A 17,822-nucleotide genomic window follows, 5' to 3' on the forward strand; every position below is an offset into this window, starting at 1 on the left:
ATGTAATCCGATGGTTTTGTACCCCACGTAGGTCTAGAGAGGCACAATTCATAAAATTATTACACGATCAATAACGCAGCTGATAGATAGAAGAGGATTTGACAGATGTTGCCCAGAAAGTTAAATCGAAGAGAGTCGATTGAGAATGACTCATTTGGTACCAAGTTTTTCAAAGAGAAGGGTCACGGCAATAGTCGAGAAATATTAGTCAGGCTATACAGTCTGCCAGTAGTGAGTGATAGTACATGGAAACGAATTTGAAAGAATACATTATACTAATATAGAAGTGCTATTTCTAACTATCTGAATATTTTTACAGAGTACATAAAATACGATAACCGAACATAATACTTTCTGAATTGCTGCAATTCAGTATTGCCTTTTTGTAATCATGGTATACCAAGGTATGACCAGCGAAGATACGCCGAATACAAGCATTATGAGCAACAGCAAGAAACTGACACCGGGACCTTATAGAGCCACAAAATTATGGAATGGAATAGTAAAAAAATTTCGAGAAGAAATGCAATGCAAAAAACATCGCAGACATTTGAAGACTTACAATGCATGTTTTTCAGCAAGCGAAGCTACTGACTTTTTGCATGATCTTTTGAAGAAAAACTGTAACATCGGAAACGATGTGGCCAGGCACCAGGTAGGAAAATTAATTGAGGCATAACAAATTCAAATGTACATTTTTTAAGGTGTTCAATTTTAAATTCATTTTTTTAATATTCAAATCGCCGATAATAGTAAAATAGTATACAGTATTTGGCATATTATATACTTTGTCAGCGATCAAAACATGACTCATTGATTAACTCAAAAATTGTGTGGTATCGACTTTTACTACATTACTTAAATAGAGACGACGCCGGTTTCCTCGCTAATGTAGAATTTAACAGAAGTTAATAATTTACCTTCAATTTTCAGACTGTTCAACTCTTACGTAAATTTTTGAAAAATCACGTCATCGAAGACGTACAAGGTCGATGGGGAAACGAGAATTTCGAAGATGACGGACGACTTTTCAGGTATGTTCTATTTTAAAACAATAATGACTTTTCATGTGGGCTACATAAAAGGCGAATATAATCATTACGCAAATCAAGCATCGCTGTTTTAAATAACCATTTAACTTTTCTCACCTTGAAGTTGACCGCAAAATATTTCTAATTTGGTATAAAATTACAGATTTCCGCTCGATGTATCATTGGAGCAAACCCTTCGTCATCCTTTGGGAACACTAGACGACAACGTGCCTAAACATACAAGGAAAGCAAACACGTCAAAAAAGATGAAAAGAAAAAGCAAAATCTCGGTCGGATTTGAAAACAATAACGTAATAGAAACAGAAAAGAAACAAGAAGGTGTGATTTGAATTATGAATGTTGGAACGGTTTTGATAAACAGATGTATTACAACTTAGCGTAGTAATATGCTTGTGTTATAGGTTATAATAACCAGTCATATTGATTAAATATATTAGTGTCATAAACATCAGTCTTTTGATATATATTCGGTCAATATATATCGATTCCATATTTGACATTGGGGCGCAAAAAGCGTTTCGTAAACAATCATATATTTAAATTACCCCACATTACAGCATTAACTTCAATCGCGCAAGCGTTTTATGCATTGTAAATGTGACATTTCTAGGCGCGATAATCTAACAAAAAGAAAAAACATTCTCTTTGAATGTAACAATTATCACGGTAATTAAGCCATTTTCGCAGTATAGGTTGAGTACGAGTTAGCCAATAGCGTATCTTTCTTATCTATGATAATGTAATGCTGACCTAAGGGTGGTCATTAAATTCTTATAATCAGAAATAATTTTGTACTTCAGAAACCGAAAAAGTAACAGCAATTAAAAGTTCATCGACGTCGTCAACTTCGTCAAATGACCACCTAAAACGGCCGTTGCCACCGGTGCCAGTAATTCCAAAATGCCGGGTCCTCTCACAGACAATAACAGAAGCCGATGTACAAGACGCATGGAAAAAGGAATTATTATGTAGACTTCAAGGAGCACTTAAACTCGACACACTGGACGAAATTCTTAATGAAAATGAAATAAGCGGTATGTATTTATATATAAGCGATGCGGACGTAGCAAGATTCTAACTTGGATCGTTTTATAATGCTTTTGTTGTTTATTTTTCTACAGGCGAAGATATTCGACACAACTCAACGAAAATAGGAAAGTCAGGTGTTGTTCAAGTCGAGAAGGGAGAGGATATTCCATACTGGGCACTGAGCGCAATGACATGTCTTGCTAACTGGCCTAATGGCAAAGATACAGGTAGGCTGACTTTTGTATGCATTCTTACGGAATACTAACTTTGTAAAAGTAATCAAATCGACTCACATCACATTAAATCAATTAGACATTGCATGTAACAACCCTTTTACATTTTAGGCCTACCCTGCTATCCAGGTTTTGAAAAAGACGTTTTCAAAGCGGTGTGCGACTACTATTGTGGTATGCAGTCTGCCAACACTCTTGAAAATTTCGGCACAACAAAAAGACGACAAGCAATGAGCTCGCAACCAGTTCTCCAGCCAGAACCACTGCTCACTTATGAACACTATGAACTTTTTACAAATATTGTGTGTCTCATACAACCGGACATGGAGAAGGTCGCTATCGAATCATTGCGTCTTGCCTTGCTCATTTTACCTCCATCAAACAGAAGAAAACTTCATTTACTCTTGCGACTGATGTCAAAAATGTGCAGCAATCCACATTTAGTAAAATTGGGTGGTCACACAAGTACCAGGTAAAAATTCTATTTTTAATTTAATAAAAATAATAAATAATAAAAAAAATTGGAAGCACAATATCGATTGCTAACACTTCTTTCTTGGTTATAATTTAGATCTCTATTACTTCAAAAGTTTTCGCGACACATTCTATCATGTAACGAAGAAGTTTACTTAGACGAGCTATTGGCGATGAGGCTGGTTTCATTCATGGTCGACCATCATACAGAGGTAAATATATTTTGTAATATATATATTAATAATTGCGATGTAAAAAGTAAAAACCAGGCTTAGTGTAATTCACTGCATTTATTGATTTTAATAATTTGACTTGGAAATGAATTAATAAATAATAATATTTTTTCAATTTAGGTTATGAAAGTCCCGACCGACATTGAAAAAGCCGTTGGTGATAAAATTGCCAAGATGCGTCGCCCCGACATTCGCTATAACGATTCCGGAGAAGAAGTCACGCCTACACATTACGTTCTGTCGTCAAATAGTGAAGCAAAGGCAAGATGGCGATATAGAGCACAGCAAGTTCAAGGAGAACGACACCATTTCAGACGCAAATCCACTGACATTATGAAATCTTGGGATAAACTGGTCTCTTCAATTAAAAATAAGCACTCAACACATGCTTCGTCAAGCGCCACCGATTCTTCAGACAGTGAATCGTAAGTTTCAATTCTATGTACATATATGTTTACAATTATTGGAATAATTTTGAAAAAAATATCTGTTACCAATACATTACACGAATTTATATACTGATTTCGGGGCTCCCGAAGTATGCGAACCAAGATGGCGGACATCGGAATGTATTATGTGTACTAGGTTAGGGTTAGGCCATAATTTTAGGTATAAATACTACGGGAGGCTCTTGGCTAGTCTTCAAACTGATAATAGGACTAAAATAAGGGAAATTGGAAAAAAATTATGGCCTAACCCTAACCTGTTACCCATGTTACGTTGCGATGTCCGCCATCTTGGTTAACATGCTTCGGGAGCACCCTGATTTCTGTTTAAATGTCATCCTCCGTTAAGCGCTATAGAGCTACCCCCTAGATAGCATAGTCTAAGTCTAATCCTACATAACTAATTATTCATCTATTGTTTTTCAGGTACGTTAAAATGAGTAAACTCCACACGAAGCGGAATAACAGATTTAGTCATCTCCCCCAAGAATCAGCAACTCGTTTCAGACAGCGAACGAATACAGTTGGGACAAGGTTTCTGGAACCGTCTTCATCTCCCGCAGATGTAAGTCAAGGGCATCGATCACCACTGAATGTAGATTTCAACGAATCAAGAATCAAGCCAGCAAAATCATGTTCCGATATCTTTGATTTAAAAACGTCGTCTTCCTCTTCAAGTACTAAATTGCAGAAAGCGTCTGATTTGGGGTCATCATGGAATTTAAGATTACGACCGATGCTAGGAAAGCCCTTTAGTAAATTCAGAAGATCTAAGGTCTAATCGTAAATCATCTAATTGATGCTGTGTAGTGTGTACTGCTGATATAGATAGATACTGCCCGTCTAAAATTCACTCTTAGCCTATATTATTTTAATACGTAAACAACCTTAACTAATCTATTTCGGCAGTGGTCGTGAATTGTTCCAATATTTCAAAACACTTGTTTCTGGTATATTTGTTACCGAACTTTTTTGTTTCTTATTTGCCCATTAGTTCCAAACTATGCAATCACCTGGTGTTTCTTAGACATGGTGAGAAGTTGTGCTTTTAATAACAATGAGCAAAGTTAGTTTTTCAATTTTGAATCATTTTCTTCAACTTATTGTAATGCTATCCCAGAACAAAAGGGTCGTTGTATTAGCAGAATCAGTTGAATAAATTGGAAAGTAAAAAACAAAGTTCAAATTCGGCAAACTTTTGAAATGTCCATATATGAAGCAATGTTTTACATAATTTATACTGATATAATAATATCATAAATTGGCAATTTGATATATAATTGAATAATTCCCTTTTTATATTATGTTTACTATTTTATATTCTGTCGTCTTTTATGTGTGTCTGTATGTGAACTGTATTTTCCGTGATACTTGTGCGTTTCTAATGTTTGTTATCTATACTAAATATGATGTCAAATGACCTGCGCAATTGACACAGCCTTTTCCATTTTACGAATAAAATTTAACTTATCAACAGAAATTTGCTTCGTATGTTGATGTAATACAATTATTCAGGTTCTAAGCCAGCCAACGAGAAAAATATTAGGCAAACACATATTTCACAAAGACATGACATCGACATCAACCAAGAATTGAAAGATTACTTACAGATAGTTTGCAAGGACTGGCTATATGTGGTTTATCAGATTACCCACTGTCCGTCAGCCACACCGTCGAACACAAAACAATTGGACATTGACAGGCGAAGAAATCACACTTGCACTCTGACTTCCGGTCATGTGGTTGCCCCTATAGGAGAAATATATAGTTTTTTCATTGTCAGTTGCTTCCATTGACTATATTGTCTGCATTTGTATTAGCAAAGCTCCCATGACATGACTAGTCGCAATAAACATGTAATAAATATGTGGTTTATCAGATTACCCACTCTCCGTCAGCCACACCGTCGAACACAAAACAATTGGACATTGACAGGCGAAGAAATCACACTTGCACTCTGACTTCCGGTCATGTGGTTGCCCCTATAGGAGAAATATATAGTTTTTTCATTGTCAGTTGCTTCCGTTGACTATATTGTCTGCATTTGTATTAGCAAAGCTCCCATGACATGACTAGTCGCAATAAACAATAATGGAGCGCAAGCCAAATCTATAAATACACATTTGTGATTGTGCAAAGCTGACCGAACATTTCCCAAGCTTAGAATCTCCATTACAACATTCACTTACAGCTCATCGAGTCTAAATCACTACAGTTGGACAACACCATATTGTTCGCCACGAAAACACCCGCACGGCGGGCTTGACCACCGTCACTTCTGAAAGTCGAAGCTCAATACAAGAGTATATTAGGCACTTTCCCATTCTGATAAGGTGTCATTACCATTGAAGTTTAGTAAGCCGCAATGGCCACTTACTCCACACTAAATAAATGAAGAGATAAGTATAAAATAATTGTTACTGCGTTCGTTGTCTGTAGCCTATGTTGACTTTTATCCACGTTGCATGCAACAAGTGCCTGTTTTTGTGTGTCGCTCTTTTTTGACTAATAAAACATGCAAAAAATAGCTTTGATTGGCAACAATGGAATACAAGCCAGAAGAGGATTGTTAAAGACGAAGATTGCCAGAAGTTACTCCAAGTGACATTTGTTGTGATTTTATTAGCACATGATGCCTGCTGAACGAAGAATGTGTGCGCATAGGAAAGGGGTGATGTTGGGGCCCTGTGTAGGACACTATTCTAATCTTTAACAATATGAAATGCGGCTCAGGCTGATTTAAGAGCACGACGAATAAGCTCATTGAATACCTCTTAGCAATGGGTCAAATATATTACACTGACGGACCATTCCACATTTCACCCGATTTTTTTTTCCAATTCATTGTAGGTTGCATCGCACATTCTAAATATAGAAAAAACGTAGTTTGCAAGTTGATTGGTGGACAAAAACTCCGTATATGAACTTTAAATAAAAATGAAAGTATAACTTTGCTCTGGTACATTGGGTACTCTCAATCAATGTTTGGGCACATACTTAACGTAGACGAAAATATTTAGATGCAGAACCGATGCTATCATAATTTTTTCATTTTATATTTTAGGGGCTTTTAAGTCTTTGAAAAAATCTGTAAAATCGTTTCTAGTTCTTAAAAAGGCTACCAAGTGTGTTCTTTTCTGATTATATGGCTATCAGATAAGAATTTGTTTGATATTGTAATGCTAGTCAAAAGGATCATCAGTGGTTAGCTAGAAAGTACCGGATTTTAGGGGATGTCTTCGGGTTTCAGGATTTTTATTGTACATATTATTTTTCTTGCTTCGTGATGCCTGGTGTTTTTTGTTATTTTCATTGGAGTATTTGATTGTATTAAATATTTGGTATGGACACTTCACTTCCTCGAACTTTAGCCACAGAGAATTTCTCAAAAAAATTTACGTCTACATTATGAGTTAGCTCTTATAAACTGGCTTACATGTTTGAAACCAGAATTCTGAATTAGAATTATCTATCCGTTTACAAATACTGAGCGCTAATTTTAGCCTAGTCTATAGCTATCAAATAGTAAGCTGACCTCATTTATGACAACTGACACTAAGGACACAACCTTACCTGAATATCTGTCTGGTTGACAGAAGCGTATGAACGACCACAGAAATTGCAACCATTCTATCCTCGAGTCCTCGACCCACTGCCATGTGACCCTCAACCTTCCTCTCTTCGATCCAATGCACTATCTCCCTAGACCTTTTTATCCTCGACCCACTGCCCTATCTCTCTCAACGCACTACCTTATTACCCTCAACCTTTCGATTCTCGTCTCACTGTCCTATCTCCCTTAACCTTCCTATTCTCCACCTGCTGTACTACTGATAATCCATGCTTAGCGGTTATTTTAAATAAAAATGTTTTATTTATAAGTAACTGGATATCGGTTTTCATATTTTGTATATTTGAAAATCTGATAATTCTCTAAGTGAAAATAAAAGCCATCCCCCCAAAATATGCCCTAGTGTTATTTTTCGAAAAAAAAAGGGAATTAATATTGCTCGTGCAACAAATTTATGAATATTGCGTGTATGTCTTTGCCAATTTATTTGTCTATAATGAAGTCGAATATTTATTATCTGTGTTATTTGAATATTTATCGAGATGAACTTGATAGTGATAATAAAACCAACGAGCCAAGAAATAATATATACTAAAATAAATGATGAGCGCGCAATACATTTTCATAACAAGGAAAATAAATATATATAATCCTTGAACCGTATTGATAAAATTTGGCATAGGTATTAAAAGTACATACCGGTATTAGAAAATGTTTGCAAATCGCCTTCAACTAGACCAGGGGTCGGCAAACTTTCGTCGTTCGCGGGCCAAAATTCAAGGTTGCAAGTCATTGGCGGCCGGACATATTTTTAGAAAGTTAAAAACCGAGAGAATGGACAATGAATCACATTTTTCACATAGATTTCAGTTTGATTTAAAGCTGCGCGCGAAGACTGGTCATTTGAATATTTTCTGCGCCATCAAACCATTTGCACTCTGCAACAACTTTTTTACGTTCTGTTGCCATTTGTCTAATTATATTCAATTCCTAGGCTTATTAAACGAGTGTTGTGAATTATATACTTGTTAGGTTATAATATAATTTATTGTCTCAAAACATTCTGTTACGTAAAGAATATAATCGTTAATACAGTTGTTTTGGTATTATAATTCAGTGACGCGTCGCGGGCATATTGTTCCGTCGGCAGTAGTTTGCCGAACCCTGATCTAGACATTTTATAGAAGTTTTTCAGGATCCCGTCTTTGGCATATATATCCGATCACCCACGAATGACGGGAGAAAATATATTTCGCTCTCGTCTTAATTTGCTAATCTCAAAGTTGGCTGTTTTACCAATGCAAGTCTTGCTATTTAAAGTTCTCGAGCTGTTTTCATGAATACTCAATCCGGAATCTTGAGTCTTCTGGTGAAACAGCCATAGTAAAACAACCTAACTGTGACATTATGAGCGCGACGACGAATTTGGTCAAGTAGGCAACTATTCATTCCATTCCGGCCGTCGTCGGGTGTGGACATGTCTGCTTGAAAAGACTAGACGTCACTAGAGAATGCTACGCGCTGTATGTTTCGGTACTTGTATCGCGTAATATTAACATGAGCAAAGCCCATCCACCGGAATTAAAGAAGTTATTGGATAAAAGATTGGATTTAAAGTTAAATGATGGACGATCTATTACGGATATATTGCGAGGTTTCGATTCTTTTACGAATCTAGTTGTGGATGATCGAACAGAGCGCAGAAAAGACGGTACCACTGAAACTGTTGGTCGTCGGAAATTCGATATTATTGTTGGAAGTATTGGAACGGATACAATGATTTTAAATTGAACTAATCGAAAACGACAAAAGAACCCGATAACCCAATCCATGACTTGTGCATGGGTCTTACTACTTACTGAATACAGCGCAAAACACCGCAAAACAGAAGGAAACCAACGCAAAACAGGGAAACAGCGCAAAACAGGAGACGCAGTCATTACCACCTCCTGCCACGAAAGAACCACGGCGCCTCTCGCCATGGTTTTATGGCGCTATTTCCGGCATATTTACAAGGTTATGTACCGGATTACAGGTCATCATGCGAGATTTTATCTACCTTTTTGGTGCTCCAGAAGTATGTGCAACAATATGTCGCACAACCTGAATCCGCTACACACACACCCACACGTACTATTTTCAGGTTGTGCGACATCTACGTGCACATACTTCTGGTGGTCCCTTTTTACCTAACCCTAAAGCCAACCATATCCATATGGAAAATGTTCTAAATTATGGTACCCAAAATGTGTCACCAGCAGGGGCAGACCTGCCATTACAGCATTTCTGGCTACATACGTTGGTTTGTGTTTTTAATTTGCTGCCGTGGTACTCCAACTCAAAACAAGGTGCCCCGAACTCATTGCAAAATTTTTTTCCGCTTCACACTGTTTCGCGCTGTATTCAGTAAGTAGTAAGACCGCTTGTGCATAGACTGCTATGGAACATTCAATCTATTTACCGAGCTTGTTTTTTAGTAACATTTTTTGTCACTGTGATATTTTTGCAATCAAATTGAACTAGGCCTACTGCATCATCATTTTAGCAAGTGTTTTTTATTCCATAGTATTTTTCTACACACTCCACCCGTTTACTAATTCGATGTTGTATTTACTTTGGCAATCTCTACAAAATTATTCTTGGTGTGGCCAAATATATGTATATGTTACGCTTCTCCAGTGATCTCTTCCATTATTACCGCCAACAGTAAAAAATGAGAAAAAAATGTTTACTTTATTTTAATCAAGCATTCTTCGTGATACTACTCCACAAAATCTGTTGACTATATTATACTTTACACCAAGCCAACCGCATGCCTGCGTGTGTGATTCGACTTTGTTCGGACATGAAAGATTGAGTTTCACCACAACCCAAAATTAGAGAATTACTCAATATATAAAACTTACGGAAGTAGAGTCAAAGATAAGTTAGAATCATAGATAAATAAGAAAAAATTATGTAAAGAAAGTAAATTAGTAAAGAAAAATGAATTATAATAGTAGGTAAATTGCATAAAAGCTCGATTCAAACATTTGGCGATCATTCGAACGTATGACCCCAAGTTGGTTTTCTCTTTTCATTGAAAGCAGCAAGTCCTTCCTTGCCATCTTTCAAGCCAAGATTATCAACCATTACACATGATGTATCCCTGGAATAGAAAAAAGATGATAGATGCAATGGTTGAAGACGATGAATAAGTCCACATCCCAGAAAGTTTTCTTGGGTTCATTCTCAAATCGAGAAGAGATATATTAATTTCAACACAAAACGAAAATCCAAATTTTGATGTATACCGGGAATATATTTTTACTACATGATTTTGATGTGAAAACTTGGATGAAATTTGTTTAACTCTCTACACAATTCGTTAAAGACAGTGTTCTAATATTGACATCTTCAGGGGTGGCCAAAACCAGCTACCGTGATCTACTACAATTTACATACATTTTAAAACAATATTCGAACAAGGGAATATATTCTGAATGGTTCAACAAAGAATACCTGTAAGTCAATGTGTATGAATTAGAAAATGCAGGGAAATTAGTACAAATGTGCTTTTACTAGTTCTCAGAAATTAAATACAGGTCTTGTTAATTGTTCTGTGAGACTTCATTTGTTCAGTATGATAAATATTTCATAGGAAACTATCAAAAAGTTATTTCAAAAATCAAGACTACAGCTCTACAGGGTATACCCAAATGATTTAAAACTGATTTGATTTTATATTCGCTTCGGAAATCCTTAAGTCAGCTTACTTGTATGCAGAGTGTGTGTCTTTTGTAATTTGTCTATAGAATGTAGATTTCCCAAGGGCCATAACTGATCGACTATTATTACAAATCTTTTTCAGCATTTCATCTGTTTCTTTGTTTAAATCATCTTTTGGAACAACCCTGCTAACGAGACCATGCATCAAGGCCCCTGATGAGTAAATAAAATATAAATCAATTGAGTTAACATAAATCAATTATAATTACATTTCCAAATGTTAGCTACCAGCTTAATTAAGCACTCACAATCCTTGATCTATTTTCTTCAACAAAAAAGCATACTAATCGAATTTTGATATTGAAAAAAAAAAACATCAAAGCTGAATCTTTTTCAAAATGACTATATTCTAAATCTAGAAAAAACAGCAGTTAACTACAAATTTAATAAAAAAAATTATTTTGCTCAAGAAATATTAGTAAAATGAAGAACGTCAAAGTTGTTATATCATCTCAGAAACAACCATTTTGAATCTACAATTTGCTTCCTGAAGGTAAACAATCAAAAGCAAAACAGAAAGAATCTTACTTTGTGCAGATATAACTTCACCCGTAAACAACATTTCCAAAGCAAGTTTCTTTGGCACTGAGCGTCCAAGAGCAACAGCAGGTGTGGAACAGAATAGGCCAACATTTACTCTGTAAAACAAAAAAAGAGAAAAATATGTCATCAATCTCTGATATAATAAAAATGACCAAATCCAAACTTAGTAGGAGGGTGAAACTGAGAACAAAGTCGCAATCGTCAGTTTCCAGCAGATATTTCAGTTCCGATCAACTATTGACTAACTAATGTTGCAATTATAATTTTCAAATTACCTACGCACTTGTTAATTACTACAAACAGGTCCTTTACGATTAAAATACAATATTTAACACAACCCATGTTTGCCATTCCTCTCTTTATTTTGGAAACGATGATGAAACAGAAAATGGAAACATATAACAACTACAGAAGAACCTGGGACATGGACGTGTCATACACAAACTATTTTACATATTGTCGATGTGCCGTACCCCTCTGCCTTGTATATTTTATCAAAGTTCTATTTGTATGTCTTCTCCATTTCATGTCCTACTATAACACAGCAGTCCTGAACTGCTGTCATACTTGTTGAGGGTACATGTCGCACAACAGTGTCTTAGGCCAGTAAGGTCTTGAACAGGTATCACGTCTCTGCTATACTGTTTAATTATTATGCAGATACTGTTACATTTTCGAGGCAAATAAACATACATACATATAGGTGGTTTATATTGCATTTCTTGAACCTACCCTGGAGTACAAAAAGTTGCATTCTCTGATGCAATTGCAATGTCACATGTTGCAACTAACTGACAACCTGCTGCAGTAGCTAGGCCTTCAACTTGACAAAGTACTGGAACTGGCACATTTTGAATCAATTCCATCACTTCGCTACAGAGACTAAATACTTCTGTGTGTTTTGATCGATCATTAAACGACATCTGAAGCATATATATCACATGATGTTAGACACAATTAATCACATAGAAAATACATAAACATAAAAATTCAATTAGCAAATATATGTCCACACACTGACCAAACAATTATTGAGCAAATGTTAAAAAAATTCAAGCTTCATTTTTTGGAGAATTTTTATAAAGAGTAAGTGGTGATCACCTACTGCTTTCAACAATACTTACCAATTCTTTAAGATCATGTCCTGCTGAGAATACAGGTCCATTCGCAGATAAAACAATAACTCTAAGCTTTTCAGAATCAACATCCTTGGAAATATTTTCTTTCAGTGTATTGAGCATATTTAAAGAGAGGGCATTTCTAAAAAGATATGCAGATTATAAGTTGATATAGTTGGCAAAAAGTAGACTCTCTCGAGGATAGCTCTGAAAAGAATGTTATTAATTTAAAACTGACCAAATTTAAACTTACCTGGTTCACACAGAAAAACAACAAGCCATACACAGTTTAGAGCAGTATGATGTTATAAATTTCAGGTTCAAATCCCATATCCATCACATCACCAAGGATGTATTAAAATTGAGTATGAAATGTCGGATTGATAATATTTCAAAACATAGGGGCTTCTCATTTGACAGTAGTGGTCATGTTCGGAGCCTTGGCCCTGGAGTTTGGCCTGACATATCCGTACTGCAGGCTGAAGATCTTGGGTTTAAGAGTCGAATAGATAACTGTTCAAGGCAAATGTCAAAACTCAAGCAATAAATGAATAACTGAGTGGTGTCTGTGTGTCTCAGTGGAAGCCTCCGTGCGAGGATTATATGTAAAACATCTCAATAGCCGATACCATCAAAAATTTATATTCCTACGAAAAATTCAGTAAGAAAAAAACATCAAAACCTTTTACGAGGATTATTGAGAGTGATTCTTCGTATTCCATCTTCTTCTTTAACAATTGTAAGAGGTTCCGCAGTGGATGAAGCAAAACTACGACATGAAACAGCACCGAATTTCTGTACAGAATAGTTGCAAGATTAAATGATGATTACAAGAGTTGCAAGATTGAATGAGTTATTTTATAATATACTGCATGATAAAGATAGCGACTCAAATCCAAATGGAAGAGTATTTCATCAATTAAAAAAATGTTCATTCAATTATTCAAAAAAATGAAGATTACGTCCCAATTTTATGATTTGTGATGAACATTTGTTAGACTTTAAGGAAACAAGTAGGCGTCTGAATAGATTAAGAGAAAGAATAAACCAAACAGATAAATTAAGAATTGCCTTTGTAAGGATTTATCAATATATGGAGCACAGTCAGCTTCCCTCAACTAGGAAAGGTCACTAAATTTATAATGACCATAAAATTCTTTAATTTTGGATATCTTAAATCCTATTTGAAGCAAATATCATTTAAAATTCACTGTGTAGTGTAGTTGAAACTCAAATTAATTAAAGTGATATTAATTTTAATAATCTCCTTCAATAGTGGAAGTATTACTTGAAATATGGGGCCGAATGTGACAAAGATTAAGTGCAAAATTTTTTTCACCTTTATATATATTGCATTTTCCCTCTAAATATAACGACAACAAATAAAGGCAGAGGTATATTATCATATGAGGTGTTGCATTACACTACACTACGCCTCACTATTAAATAGTATAAAATAAAACTCACTAGTATTAATCTCTGAAACTTGAGGCACTGCATAATACAGCGACGTTGCTTTCAGATCAAAATAATCAATCAAATTTTGACTGTAAATACAAAAACGTTTCAAATATGTCAATTACACTCCCATATTTTTAAATGAAACAGGTAATATTTGTACAAAAACTTCCATAAAAAATACATCCTGCAACTGTTCTTGAGTATCGTTTGCTATTTTACGTGAAATGCGATTAACCATATTATAATGACTCTTTTTTCCACATAAAACCTCAATTTCAACATACAAGCGCCCATCATCAATTTCACCCCATTCAGTGATTCGAGGAATAACTCTATATGGGATTTCTTCCGGTAAATGTTCGAGAAGTCCAGCACGAATAGAGTCCATAATGATCTGCTTAGGGCTGGCATCAGTCTTTACCTCACTGTGATATTTCCACGAACCAGGTTTTGCATGGGTCAACATATAGTTTTTAATAGGATCAAGACCTAAGCCTTCCTTAGCAGAGATGACAAATACTTCTTCGAAATGGGGCCATCCCCTACAAAATCTCAATTTGTTCAACAGTCTATGTTCACTTCCTCCCATCCATTTTTTCAAGGCAGTTTCATCAGCTAAGTCCAAATTTTCATATTCCGTAAGCGCATTTTTTTTTATTTTTGGAGTCCTCATAGGAGTAAGTTTTAGCCTCTCTGGCTCAAAAGACTCACCAGCTATACGCCCCGCGGTTAAGGTATAAATCAAAGGTAACAAATGATCCTTCTTTTTGTATTTATCAACCTTATTTAAAACGAGTACAGTTGGTACATGTCTGTTTTTAATCATAGTCATGAGAATCTCGGGCTGTAAAAAACCATCTTTGATTCTCAAGGAAGTTAAATCAGCCAAAATGATCCCAATATCAGAATCAAAGAATGAGTCATTGGGCAGAGAAACAGACTCCCTTGCAAGTCTATGACGACCAGCTTTTCGATTGTTCATTATACCTGGTGTATCTTGAAACAAAATTTGTGTGTCACCCATTGTACGCACTGCTGAAATATTTTCCATAGTGGTGTCAATTTTGCACGAGGTTGCCATGATTTTCTTCCCCAATATTGCATTAATGAAAGTCGACTTCCCTGCATTTGGCATTCCCAAAACGGAAACTTTCAAAATTTTTGGATTCAAGGGCTGATCAGGTGGTCGTATTATTAAAGATTGATGTCTGGATTCAGAGTATGTAACAGGAGCAAAATCAGTACCATCGTTAAATATTAAGCTTTCGTCTTCATCAATGAATGTTATATTTTGTCCACCGTCTATACTTGACAAAAAACGTGTGCTACGTTTAACAAATGCGAATCCCCTTCTCAACACAACACTGCAACGTGTTGAAATCAACATTGCCGTTAATTGACAAAAACTTATATAAATAATAGATTACATGAAAAATATCAGGCTGTTAAAGATGGAATCAAAAATTGGGGTCTGGTATAGTTTAGTACCACATGCACTTCTAGTTGGCCTGGCTCAACAATTTTTGCATAACGTTATGTCAATCCTAACCCTCACCTGACTACGTCACCCAAAAATTACATCATTTCGACGTCACAGTGGCGTACTAATGTCCACCAAAGTATGCGAACGGTCGTCCAAAACGCGCAGAGCACCCGAAATCGAGCAAGCTATCTCTCTTGTTTTCTCGTCACAATAATCACGATAGGAGAGAGATCGCCGGCTTTAGCGAGTACGTTATCGGGGGCGCAGATGTCATTTCGGGCGATCGTAATTATACTTTGGCAAGACCTATGACGTGATGGCGACGTCATAGTGACGTAATTTTTGGATGGCATAGTCAGGTGGGGGTTAGGAATAACATATGCAAAATTCGTTATGCTACGCCCACTGGAAGGGGAGGCGGACAACTCGACTACACGGACAACTCACCAGAGACAACTCGACTACCTGGAGACCTGGTGAGTTGTCCGTCTTTTCGCATTTTCTACGATGGTGTTTTAGGTCTATAGAAATGCGTTTTTGATATTTTTAGTGCTCAAATGTTGAGAAAAATACATAAATATTCTCTAGAAAGCATTTTTATTTGTATAAGTGGCTTATTTTAATCATGTTGTATGAATACAAATACAGTCTACAGACGAAATTGGAGTAACGTTAGCGAAGTTAGACCGTTGACTTATAAGACTGTGTTCGTTTAATTTTAGGAACTTTATTGGTATTAAATGTTTTGAATGAGCACATTTGAATATATTAAAACCTTTATACTTCACAGTAACACTTAAATATTTATGAATGTGAGCTTAGTAGTCTGTGGTTGCAGTAGTCTAAACTCGCCTACGGCAGTCGCCCGTCAACTCACCAGTCGAGCAAACGCTCTGCGACGTGACGTCATCGATGCTCGAGGTAAAGACAACTCGACTACCGAGCAACGAGAGGCAGACAACTTACTAGTCGAGCAATCGCTCTGCGATATAGATGCTCGAGGTAAAGACAACTCGACTACCGAGCAACCTCACTAGTCGAGCAACCGCTCTGCGATATCGATGCTCGAGGAGAAGACATTGCTTTGCAAAACGCAGACTCAATAGTTGCATAGCATTTACTTAGTGCCGACTGATATTAGTTGTAAGCCAACTCACCACGGCAAGGTTTCAGTCATAGAGTTGGAATTTCTTTTTGCAGAAGAAAACCAGGAACAGATAGGCACTGTCGCTGCGCCTGGCAAAGAAACTGGGCCGAAGAATGGATAAAAGATGTTTACTTTTTACGATTGATGAATTTGATATGATATTTGAATACTAAACGTTATGGGGAAATTTATTGGATGGAAGGTTTTGTTTTCTTTTTCGCTACGAATATTGAATTTCATTTGAATACTAAACGTTATGGGAAATTTGCTGCGTTACATACTTACTCTTTGCAATACTGCGGCCCGTAGATCCTTGAACACCTCCGAGGAAGAGAGTCCACAGATAACTCTCCTTCCTTAAACTGTTCCCAAACATGTTGCGCCCTCTCGTTGGCTTCCGCATACCTGCCGTTGACACGCCCCACAACATTCTCTTCCAAAATATCCACAACGTCCGCCTCTATCCCTATACTTACCTCGTGCCAACCTTCCAGATGATTGTTGGTTCTTATTTCTACGTCGAATACTGACCAATCCTTGGGAGTCCAGACACTGTTGTATAACCATGTGTTTTGAAAATATTCGGCGAAGTTCTTGAGATCTTGAGTGTGCATCTTTTCTTTCAGTGATTTGAACCTGGACGTGATAAACATAGCAGGTATATAGCACAGCGCCATGACATGCTTTATCAGGTCTCTTGTTCCAGCGTCCCTAAAACAAAACATGTTAAAACAAAAGAAGTGGAAGAAGTACAAAGACATATATATAAATATGGTTAACCACTTACTTGTTGTATAGGCGAGCCAAATTATTGTGGCGCACATTCTTCATGATGGCCTGAGTGAAGTGGAAAGAGCATCCCTGCTTTTCGACGTCCGGCCATACTGAAGAAAGTGCTTGCCACGTTGCGGCTTCGAAGTCCAGTACGAATCTCTTCACACTTGCACCGGAAAACGAAAGGGTGAGTAGGTTGTTAATTACATTGAAGATATGGACGTAGTCAATTTTCCTGCGCCGGGACATAAGGACAAAAACCAACGGAATTTGTTTCGAGCATTCGCCGCTCCTGATGAATGCATGGATAGAAAAAAGTTGATAAAATGGGTCTTTAACCACGTCGAACGTCCCATCCATATACCAGCTTTTTGATCTCATATCACCAATCTGGCACAGATATCCATGTACGGAGATTAGATAAGGTGCAAGGTCGGTGATAATGATGCCGCGCGCCGAGATTACTGCTCGGTTATCGCCGAGTTTACAG

At 36.6% G+C, this 17,822-nt stretch overlaps 2 protein-coding genes across 3 annotated transcripts; one reads left to right on the plus strand and one right to left on the minus strand.

Annotated features, from left to right (window-relative positions):
* Positions 1 to 309: 309 nt before the first annotated feature.
* Positions 310 to 4,941, plus strand: LOC120331439 (DEP domain-containing protein 1B-like). Its single transcript, XM_078113967.1, has 9 exons — positions 310 to 655; positions 934 to 1,034; positions 1,195 to 1,370; positions 1,853 to 2,086; positions 2,174 to 2,308; positions 2,426 to 2,786; positions 2,886 to 3,000; positions 3,142 to 3,446; positions 3,894 to 4,941. Exons 1-9 carry the CDS (start codon positions 392 to 394, stop codon positions 4,246 to 4,248), a joined length of 2,046 nt encoding a protein of 681 aa, XP_077970093.1. The 5' UTR covers positions 310 to 391; the 3' UTR covers positions 4,249 to 4,941.
* A 4,816-nt stretch (positions 4,942 to 9,757) lies between these two features.
* On the minus strand, positions 9,758 to 15,434 carry LOC120331644 (enoyl-CoA hydratase domain-containing protein 3, mitochondrial-like). 2 transcript variants are annotated; one of them, XM_039398762.2, is made up of 7 exons: positions 13,935 to 14,098; positions 13,150 to 13,262; positions 12,474 to 12,609; positions 12,082 to 12,272; positions 11,335 to 11,444; positions 10,794 to 10,959; positions 9,758 to 10,186 (listed from the first exon to the last, which is right to left on the minus strand). In XM_039398762.2, the coding sequence occupies exons 1-7, from the start codon at positions 13,965 to 13,967 to the stop codon at positions 10,078 to 10,080; spliced, it is 858 nt and encodes a 285-aa protein (XP_039254696.2). In that variant the 5' UTR covers positions 13,968 to 14,098; the 3' UTR covers positions 9,758 to 10,077. The 2 variants fall into 2 exon arrangements, 1 of the variants encoding a protein (XP_039254696.2); XR_005567991.2 differs by lacking the exons at positions 9,758 to 10,186; positions 10,794 to 10,959; positions 11,335 to 11,444; positions 12,082 to 12,272; positions 12,474 to 12,609 and having other exon boundaries at positions 13,935 to 15,434.
* Between the last annotated feature and the right edge of the window lie 2,388 nt (positions 15,435 to 17,822).

Source organism: Styela clava, chromosome 6 (genome assembly GCF_964204865.1).
Source record: "Styela clava chromosome 6, kaStyClav1.hap1.2, whole genome shotgun sequence".
Lineage (NCBI taxonomy): Eukaryota > Metazoa > Chordata > Ascidiacea > Stolidobranchia > Styelidae > Styela > Styela clava.